At 36.7% G+C, this 11,046-nt stretch overlaps 1 protein-coding gene across 2 annotated transcripts; it reads right to left on the reverse strand.

The window, feature by feature from the left end:
- Positions 1-6,209: 6,209 nt before the first annotated feature.
- On the reverse strand, positions 6,210-10,469 carry LOC118742170 (UDP-glycosyltransferase UGT5-like). Of its 2 annotated transcripts, none has more exons than XM_036474130.1 (3): positions 10,320-10,469; positions 7,759-8,024; positions 6,210-7,670 (listed from the first exon to the last, which is right to left on the reverse strand). In XM_036474130.1, exons 2-3 carry the CDS (start codon positions 8,012-8,014, stop codon positions 6,358-6,360), a joined length of 1,569 nt encoding a protein of 522 aa, XP_036330023.1. In that variant the 5' UTR covers positions 8,015-8,024; positions 10,320-10,469; the 3' UTR covers positions 6,210-6,357. The 2 variants fall into 2 exon arrangements, with proteins under 2 accessions (XP_036330023.1, XP_036330024.1); XM_036474131.1 differs by having other exon boundaries at positions 7,759-8,008; positions 10,320-10,350.
- Between the last annotated feature and the right edge of the window lie 577 nt (positions 10,470-11,046).

Below are 11,046 nucleotides of genomic sequence, written 5' to 3' on the forward strand. Positions count from 1 at the left end.
TGCTGTTACGATTTTAGAATACAACTAAAATATTTTGAACTAAAGTGGAAGACATGCCGATGGCAGGTAAACTATCAATTGAAGCAATTAACTAAATGGATATTTGTATGAAACATGTAAAAACTTGTTAGTGGGTAATGTCTTAAAATTGTGATAAAAATTTTACTGATATCAAATGCGCTGCTCAGTTATAGAGAGAAGATGTTGTAGAAGTGAATGTAAGCTTGTTTGTACATTTGAACATTTGTATGTACATATGTACATAACGTGCTTATGAACCAAGAAATGTGATACAATATCACAAAAATAAATTGCAAATAATTATTGCATTACTTTCATTGTTTACAAGGGTTTTTGTGTTATTGCAAAAATATTTAATTTCTTATCACTTACTAAATGCCACCATAGATACACAGATGTATAGGTATACTACCTACTCTTCACAACACTTCGCCCAGAAAATTTTTTGAGGGAAGGGAGTAGAGATGGGCGCGGGAGTCCGCGCGACCTACGGTACTGATTTCAAAATGGCGAGGATGGGCGGCGTCGGGTAGGTCATTCAGAACTTTGAGGACGGGACGTGACCAAAATCCTTTCCCGATACTCCCGGTAAAACTCGCAACCTCAGGAAAATTCGGAAAATCTTCATTAAAAACGTTTTATGAAATAAGCACTTTTTCATGTTTCATTTGGACCAAAACGAACAGCAAAGCAAAACAAATCGGAGGCCAGATCTTTCGTGATTATTTAAAATTTATTTGAAATACATGTGATTTAATCTTAGTGATAGATTTCGCTAGTGATAGGACCCGCGGTACAATTCTGAAAAAATTCGGGATGGGCAGGTTCGTGACTCAACAAATTTAATTTCGGGATGGGCAGGATCGGGATTAAATATTTAATCCCGTGTCTATCTCTAATATGGAGTGTGTGTGCGTATTATTTGGCCCGATTGAGACTAGTCTCCGCTTTCGTCGTATAAAAATAGCCTCACAATCAAGAAGTTGGTGAAATAGTGTATTTTTGGCTGAGACAGAGATTATTTGACAACATTCTTAACTATGCAGATGTCATCTTAGTTCCATCCGCTTACTTAAGTACGTATAGAACCAGTAGATAAAGCTAAAATATGCGAAAATTCATGAATGCCTGCTGCTCTTAGGCCCGCCAGACAGCCAAAAATGTGATGGTGAAATGTGCGTATCCTAGTACCCCAAGAATGATAGAATACATCGTGCAAGTACCCGATAGAGCAGAGCAGTGACGATGTTATAGTTCCACGCCTTCAATTTATTCCTCGTAACGCCAGCTGCGGCAGAAGTCATTGTCCGGCAGACTCATTCTGCTGGCATGCCTTTGCATTAAGCAATTATCGGCCATTTGCCGTGGTAGATCGGACCTTTTCTAGTCGAAGCTGGGTGAGAGTTTTCTAATCGTCCTACCTTTGGATTCCTCCAGCCATATTTTATTTTCCTTCACGGAAAAGTGTGATTTTTTGTTTTACGGAGAGGTAGCGGTATGCCAGCACGGTGAGCTTAGTTGACATCAGATAGGGTGATTCTCTTCCTCGCAAGCTCGTTTGTCATGCAGTAATATTGTATGTCTCTAAGGCCCAAGCTAACTTGTTTCATTCTGTAGTCATTTCTCTCGAGGCTTCACCGCATTCTAGTGACCTTAAAGTTGCTAGGTAATCGGAGGAGTTGGTTACTAAAGCCAGATTAGAATAAGGGTTGATAAGCTAAAGTGCACCCTCTTTTTTTTAAACAGAGCTCTGCTTGCAAAACACTGCAGTGGCTGGGCAACCTAAAACAGAGTTTCAGTGAATATATCCTGCTTCCTTGTCTTAAATTTAGAGTCATCCGTGTGAACGGCGGTAGAGCTGTAAGGCCCTATACCGAGTCGGCATTCCAATAATTCCTAAGAGGAATATGTGTGGATAACTTCTTCTCAAGATTAATTTGCGGGAAAAGCGGTGTTGGGTAATAAACGATGGTCAAAATTGCGATGTCCAAACATACGAACCAAATATTCGCTTTGATTTTTCGAAAGCCAAGTTTAAAAAACTGAATAAGGAATTGTCTAAATTGTCGTGGCCTATATACAAAGAAAAAGTTGAGCAAAGCGTTGCACATTTTAATTTTACTGTACATAGATTATTTGAAACGTATGTGCCTAAACGCATGTGTGTTCCTGAAGAACAAACACAGTTATGGTTCACTAAAGAACTGAGAAACTTGAAAAACAGAAAGTCACGTTATTTTAGATTACACAAAAAACCGGCTTACACTCATACTATGTAAAATACTCACTTTTGCGTCACAAGTTCTTTGAATTAAACAAAACGTGTTATAAAGATTACTTGTGTAAAATCAAACGACGTATAATATATAACCCCAAATCATTTTATGATTTCGTAAACTCCAAGCGAAATGTACGTGGGTTTCCTTCCGCCATGAAGTATCAAAATACCGTCTCTGGTGATAATCAAACAATTTCTAACATGCTCGCTCAGTTTTTTAAATCCAATTATTCCACTAACTCCCAAGCATACTTTGACTATCCTTTTAAACTAAGTCCAATTAACTCAATACATAACCCTATAATATCTCCCGATGATGTTTTAGTTTACCTGAAGTCCTTAAAGCAGTCTTTTAGTTATGGTCCTGACCAGATCCCCACTTGTTTTCTTAGAAATTGTGCTGATTATCTCTATGAGCCGTTAACAGCCTTATTTAATTTGTCTCTTAAAGAGGGCGTTTTTCCAACTGTATGGAAGGAATCGTTCATAACCCCCTTACATAAAAGCGGTAGCAGGTCTTCAGTGGAGAACTACCGGGGCATAGCTAAGCTTTCTGCAATTCCTAAATTATTTGAAGCAATTATAACAAATCGGTTGACGCATTCTATCACTTCAAGCATTTCATACAGTCAACATGGATTTTGCAAGGGCAAATCAACTTCTACAAATTTACTTGAATTAACATCCTATATCTCAAAAGCATTTAGTGAGAGCAAAACTGTTGATGTTATATATATTGATTTCAGTAAAGCATTTGACAAAGTGTGCCACTCTTTGCTCATCTATAAACTTGATCTTCTTGGTCTTCCACCTAATTTTCTACGTTGGATCTCTTCATACCTCTATGATAGATCACAAAGGGTATTGTTTAAAAATACTATCTCTGACGTCATTGATGTTACTGCAGAAGTCCCTCAGGGTAGCCACCTAGGCCCGATTCTGTTCTTGCTTTTTATAAACGATATTTCTACAGATATAAAATTCTCCAAAATTTTAATGTATGCAGATGATGTAAAACTTTATAAATCGTACGTTTCAATTAAAGAAAGGTCTTTGCTACAATCAGACTTAAACAGCATGGCTTACTGGTGTAAAGTAAATCTTATGCCTCTAAATCTTAAGAAATGTAAAGTAATGTGCTTCTCGCGAAGAGCTGTTCTGCCAGTGTCTTATATAATAGGTAACCATAACCTGGAACAGGTATACAATTTTGTGGACCTTGGTATCACAATGGATCCTAAGCTTAATTTTAATCTTCACATTAATGTGACAGTCAACAAGGCTAAAGGTGTACTTGCATTTGTGAAACGATGGTCAAAAGAATTTAGTGACCCGTATATCACTAAAACCCTGTTTACAACATTAGTTAGGCCGATTCTGGAATACGGCTCGGTGGTTTGGAATCCAAGGCATCAAATTTACTCAGACAAGATAGAATCAATTCAAAAACAATTCCTACTTTTTGCTTTAAGAAATTTCCGATGGGATTCTCAATATAGTCTTCCACCTCATACGAGTCGCTTAAAACTTATTAACCTTCCTACACTTGCCAGTCGCAGGGAAATGCTTGGTATAATTTTTATGGTTAAATTACTGACAGGCTCAATTTCAAGTCCGTCTCTTCTGGCTGATGTAAGCTTTAATGTTCCCTCACGCGTATCAAGACACTTTTGTCCCATATTTCTGAAAGCTTGTAAAACCAATTTTGAATTGCACGACCCACTCCGTTGCTTATGTCAGGATTTTAACTCTCATTCCAGCACGTTTGATATATCAGATCCGCTTTTCAGCATTAAGAAAGCGATACTCTCCTCTCTCAATAAGTGAACTATTGACATAAATACATAAAATCAGCTGATGAATTTAGTTCTGTAGCTGAACAATTTTAGATCTCGACACTTAAGATCCTTAATGCCTATCGTGACTCGGCACAAAAATTTAAAATATTGGTTCCGTACGTCATGCGGACTGCGCCCCTCGTGCGGATGGGCGGGAATGGAGGGTAAAAACCGTTGGGATTATTATTATTAGGCATCGGGGTTCATATTGGCAGTGCATTTAGTCGTACGTTTAGCGTTGCAGATTACCAGAAGCTACCCAAAAAGGTTCACGGGCAGAAATGTATGCTCTGTTTCCAAGGCTCTAGTGGGCGTGGATAGCATTGCTCCTTTGACTACCAAGTATGCCGCCGTTTGAACCTTGGTGAGTTTAGAATTAGTAAGCGAGTTATCCAGTGATGTCCACCAACCTGTAACGCTGTAAAGTAAGATACGACATACGACTGCTGAATAACCTAAGTGCACGATGTGAGTCTCGAGATACCATTTCTTGCCTCTAGCTGTTTCCAGGCGTAAAGACCTTCCTGGCCAGTTCTTCAACGTTGCTTTGCCATGTCAGCTTACGAATGTCAATTAAAAACCTACATCATTTCAAGTTGTACCCGCATTAAACTTCTGGCTTAGCGAAGTGCTGTTGTGCTTTATCGGTGTTGTTCTCCTGGCCTATTAACTCTTTCCTGAGCTCCTCCCTGATCGGACTAGAGGTGTTTTATCCTCAAAGGACAAAAAGGCCTTTTACTGTCGCTAAGAATTAGGATTTTTTTAATTACGATAGTTTCTACGTAAGTTAAGCTCTGCACAACGACTTTTACCATAAAATGACACTTCAAAAATGCTCTTGAATTTCCCTATAGGCACAGGACCCATAAATGCCTCGCTCAATGCCTTCTGGGGCTGCCTGTGTACCACTGCGAGTGCTTGCTTGGCTATGTCCCTCCTTAGTGGAGTTACTTCAGATTGATTCGCTGCAGAGCTCAATTTTAAATTTCTTCTCGAAAACAACTAAATACCTTGCTCATATGCTTTCTGCGGAAAGGGGATAGTGAGAGCTGGGACCCGAGACTTTTCATGATCCTAGATGATTGGACTTTTCCTTACCTATCTTGCGAAATTTAGGAGAGCTCACTTGGCTGCCTGCCCTTAGGTGGCAGAACTACTTCCATTTCCGTCGTCGGGCATGTGCGCGGTGCTTGCGTAATGCAGACTAGGCGTTGAAGTTTGGTGAGAGACTGTCAGTCCGCGGCTGAAGTAGTTTTCGAAATCAAAGCCACCGCCCCATATGTCTATACCGGTCTTACTATCGTGGTGTACACCCATCTCATAATCTTAAGGCTAGATGTTGATCTTTTTTCAAGATCTGTAGAGATTTTTCGGAAGCTTTTAAGTCGAAAATATATTCGAATCTAATAAAAGCGACTTTTCGCAATTTTTTTTTTGGGAATTTTTTGGATTCATATTTAGAGAGTTTTTGATCAATTTTGGGACTCCTTTCCTTATTTGTTGCTATCTGTTTCAGCATTTCAGCATTTTTCAAGATTAAAAAAAATTGGTTTAAACTTTATGGTCGGGTTATTTTGCGTTTTATTTTTGAAGAAATTTTGAAATTCTTTCTGAAGTTTTGTGGATTTTTTCGATACTTTTCGTGCCTCTTCGTGTTTTGATTATCGGGAGATTTTAGTTGTTTTGGTAGTACTTTTTGAGACTTTCTAGAATTTTTAGAAGTTTTCCTGGCGGTTTTTTGACATATTTCGATATCTTCTCAAAATCTTTGTGGAACTTTTCAAAATCTTAAGAACAGCGAGTTTTTGGTAAATGTTTAGAGATTTTTCCAAACTTATATATAGTTTGTTTTCGATAACTTTTGGAATTTTTTCGCAAAATTTTCTGGATACTTTTCATATATAAATTTTTTGGTAAATTTAGATTTTTTTTTTTTGAGAATTCTATACCGAGTAAAACTTAAAATAACTTAAAAAGTTAGGACTGCCGCATCGTTGTCTCTTCGTGTAGCCAATTAAATCTTCTGAAAATGGCAACTGCTGATAAAGAAAAAACACAAACGCCTCAAAGCATTTGACTGACAAAATTGTTCATCGTATATTTATCTCTCATACTTATCTACATACAATTGGCATACAAAAAAGCACATGTTTACAAGTTGGAAATATGTTTTCCACTTACTCGTTTTCTTTATCAATCATATGCCGCAACAATTTATTATCAGTTGCGCTTTAACTTCTTTTCCACTTCTTCGCTCAAAAACAGTCCGCTTAGAATTCTATAGACACCCCAACCGAGCAGCGCTAAAGCTCCAACTATGCCGCCTATCAACGTCGCCATCGTATCCAAGCTATTATATTGTATAAAGTTCAATTCCTGAGCAGCTACACGCATATGTGGCGCTCCCTTGTGTCGCAACACATATTCCGTCCAGTAAATTGCCGTATCCAACGGTTTCATTGGCCGATCGTGATAACGTCGCGATAACTGCTGTATCGTTTGTGTATATTTTGGATTTTCCAAAATCTCCAATATAGCACACCTCAATTCGTCGTATGTGAAAGATTTATAGTTCACAGACACGCCAATGCCTAAGCGCTTAATGCGTTCCATATTGAGAAATTGATCAAAAAAGACAGGCATACCAACCACCGGTTTCGCATGATGTATCGCCTCGGTGGTGCTGAGTAGACCAGCATGTGAAATGAAAAGCTTTACATTGGCATGGGCAAGAATGTCCGACTGCGGAAACCATTTGCTGATGTAGACATTCTTCGGCTTATCCGGCAACTCAACAGCTTCGAACTTCCAAAGTACACTGTAGGGTAATGAGGCGAAAACGCGCATTAGCGCGGCAATCTTTTCCTTCGACAAATTCTTACTCTTCACATTCGAACCGAGCGAGAAGTAGATCGCACCCGCAGGCGATGACTTAATAAAAGCCTCCATATCGGCGGGTAGCTTCTTTGGTTTATGACTAATATGCATGCCAGCAACTTCGATGGCATTTGGCACATACGGGCGCGGAAAACTAATGGAGAAATGTTGATTTAATAGTACTAAGGAAAAGTTCTTGCGCAAAGCCAGAATATCAGCCGTGCCATTGGGAAAATATTGTTTATAGATGGCCAATTGATTGGGTAGATAGTAGTAGTGCATGTGTAGCTGATGCAAGAAATGATGCCACAGATTCTGCAGACGTTGCCAGAAATTCATGCGATCGCTGAGTTGCGAAAGCGGCAAAGGCACATAAGAGATGGGTGAAGTGTTGCCCACCAACTCATCGATTGTTGGATCTGCGCCATAAGTAGATATGCCGATAATTGGTGCTTTGTAATGGTGTGCCAACGCATAGACCGCATCCATTTGTAATGCTTCCACAATGATGAGATCGAATTGTTCATGCGACTGGAGTAGCTGTTGAACGCGCGCACTTTGCAGCACCGACAAGGTGCCACCGGTAAAGAAATCATAGTAAAGATTAAGCTCTTCCCATTTATTGCGCTCCACTTCGATTACGTTGACGATGGTTTCTGTTGGACAAAAAAAAAACGCGAAAGATGATTTAAATTACATTTATTTGAGTAAAAGTTAGGCTTAAATTTGTGTACTTATATATACCCTCATAGCCATTCAGCACCTCCTCCATGGATATATCGCGAAAATTTGCTAGCGGCTTCTTCTGTGGAAAGGCTGAAATGGAGGTAACTTCATGGCCACGCGCCGCCAACTCCTTCAAGTAGGCCTGCACGCAAATGTACTGAGAAGGCCCTGGGAATGGAAAAATTGACAATATTTTGGCACAGTGTAGCCGCTGCACGCCGCATAAGCTCACAAAAGCTATCAGCAGTAGTCTGATGATCACACGAAGCTGCATTTTTTTTTTACTTTGGAAAAGCATAAATATACAAAATTAAATAAATCAAAATTTAAACTTTTACCTTTTTTTAATTTATAGTATATTTTCACCAAGAGCTTAACTGCAGTTAAGAGCTCATGTAATTTCAAAGAATTTTAACATGGTGTGATTGGCAAGTTTTATTTCTTAATTTTTGTTTTTTTTTTTACTTCATTTAATATAAGCAATGAGTTGTAATCTCCTTTTTCCAATAGGCATAAACTGCAGTTAGGGCTTAGTATAAATAAACTATTAGGTTTTACTTTTTTTATTATTATATTTTCTTTCTTTGGTCATGTATTACTTACTTCAAAACGTTTGATTACAGTTCTATATATATTTTTTTCTTTTTTTTAAAGTTGATGTATCTTAAGCACATTTATCTTTTTTTTTTTAATTTTTATATATTTTGTTCATTAATTTAATAGATTTTAAATTACGTTAAACTATTTCTAGAAACCACAAAAATTTTTCAAAAATGCTTGCAGGCAGGTTTCCAAATTTCAGTTTTTTACGCTTTTTTCATGCAAAATTTCCATTAACCTATGCAGTAGGGTGGTCTTTAAAATATCAACATCACGGGGCACTCCTTTAATTTGTTCTATGTGTATACAAATTAAAGATATTATCTACGAAAACTTTAAAATTAAGAAAAAAAATAGGAGCGCTGCCAGGGTTTGATAAAATTTAATTTTTTTTTTTGCGAAAAATATTCAGCCTTGTCATGAGTTTTATTTTCCCTGAACCGGTTTACTTTTAATTTTTTGTTTACATGTATTTAAATACTATGGGCGGAGGAAAAATTTTCGGGAAAATTTTTTTTCGGGCGAAACTCAGGATAAGGCAGATTGACTTTGGCCATATATCGGCGAGTTTATAAATTTATATGAATTAGCGTCACTAATATGCCAAATTTATAAGATTTCAAGTCAAAGTATTGGCAACTTATTGCGATTTAAAAAATATCAAAACTTTTTCAAAAACGACCTTTAAAAATATGTTTAAAATTTTAAAATTTTTGTGGATGTCTTTATTTTGTACATAGAGCAAAATAAAAGCGTGCCCCATAAAAAATTTAGACTTTGATATTTTATGGACCACCCTATTATTGAGTTTTATTTTTTAAGTGAATTCGTTGCGCTTTGTAGAGAGAAGTAGATATTTATTCTTATAATCGGCAATATCTGAAAAACACCGCAGAAATTCTGCAGCCTGAATCGATGGCCCCGGGCTACTTCAACTAAACGGGTCTATAACCCTCAACCTATCTATCTTGAAGCTAAACTACACTAGCTTTGTACTAACTCAGCTTTGCTTTGACACACTGTCCTAATTCAGACGAGCCTACGATACATTGTGTCTTATCTCAATAGTCTAACACCTTAACAGGATAGTTTATCTGACAGCGCTTAGTTAGTACTAAGTTGGGATGGTTCACCGAGTTTAGGTAGTCTTGCGCCCGGCGTTCAAGATAGGTTAGATTAACGGCTATCTACAAGTTGAGCTGAAGTAATTTCATTGCTTGCTGGTTTTATATGTGTAACCAATCGAGTACTACCAGCTCTTCAATATTTTTCAAGGATCCCCTTAAATGGATGATCCTGTCAGAGAACACAAGTGAAACACCACCGGTAGGAGGAAGCTCGACATTCGAAGAGATAACTGGGGTCCGCCAAAGCCAAAGATTCGATTCCAAGTCCGGTAATTTCTAAAAATAGAAAACGTATTTTCTAACAGCGGTCACCTCCCGGCAGTCCGTGTCAAACCTCTGGGTGGATTTCCGCCTTCCCACAAAACCATTCGTCCTTCAAAGGCGTCATAAAATTTTAGGTTTCTTCATTTATGTTATATGTAAGTTTAAGATACGCACTACAAATTGAAAGAGAAGCTCGTCGAATCACTTAGCGAAAAATGTGAGGGCCAAATATTTATTAATTTTTTGAAGAGATAACTGGCTGAGAGAAAATTTTTTAAGAAAGTTTCGCAAATTCGTAATATTTTTACACTTTTTACCATTTCTTTGATTACTGTTTTTGTTTTTATGTTTTTGGAAACTACTTAAAAGCTTTTAAAAGTCTCTTTATGGGTTTTCGATCCATGCACGTTTTTATTGATATTTATATGTGTATGTATTTATTTATTTTCAACAAATTCACCATTATTTATTTGAGTTGATTTTAAAAAAAAAATATTTTCAAATTTTGTTTCTATATTTAGTTTAGGCACTATTTTTAGTTTATAAGTCTATACTGCTTTGTTTAATCCGATGCTTTGTTAAATATACCGTCCACTAAATACACTCCAATCGCATCGTGATAACTAATCGAGTTGTTTAGCGTGTCTTGTTGCCTTATATATCAATTTTTTATTTTTCAGGGAGACACAGACCCCACGCATGCAAACTCAATCAAATCGGTGCTGTTGCCTATGAAAGCATTACACAATTACCCTCCATTTACTTATTTATTGCAATTCCGTCAGGTTATGTCAATTACAAAATAAGCAAATAAGAATTTCCATCATGCGATTTGCAATTCAAATTACTTACTCAGTCGCTGAGCTGTCATATTTCTGCTGTTTTCTCGTGTTTTATGAAACAATGTATTTTGTTACATATTACTTGAAATAATTTCAGTTTGTTTTAACATCTTTTAATATTGCATTTATAAAGGGTGTTTTTCAAGGGTTAGTATTTTGAATTTGTATTCACAGTATTGCAAACCCACCGTTTTCCATTTGGGAAGAAATTTTGGTTCAGCCTACTTACTACATTATTTTAATGTTATAAATATTGTTATTTTAATTGGATTTTTTTAACTTAAATTTTAAACTTTTTTATATAATATTTTTTGTAATTATCTTAATAAACATCTGTATACTTTTTTATCATATGTTATTTCTTCTATTGTCATTTTATTTTACACACGCTTTATTCATTTGTTATTTTATGTTATTTCTTATTTGTATTTATTTATTTTAGTTTTTAATTTTAGGGTGTTTTATTAAATTTT

The sequence above is a fragment of the Rhagoletis pomonella genome, unplaced genomic scaffold, assembly GCF_013731165.1.
Source record: "Rhagoletis pomonella isolate Grant_MI unplaced genomic scaffold, Rhpom_1.0 Rhpom_scaffold_00001, whole genome shotgun sequence".
Taxonomy (NCBI): Eukaryota; Metazoa; Arthropoda; class Insecta; order Diptera; family Tephritidae; genus Rhagoletis; species Rhagoletis pomonella.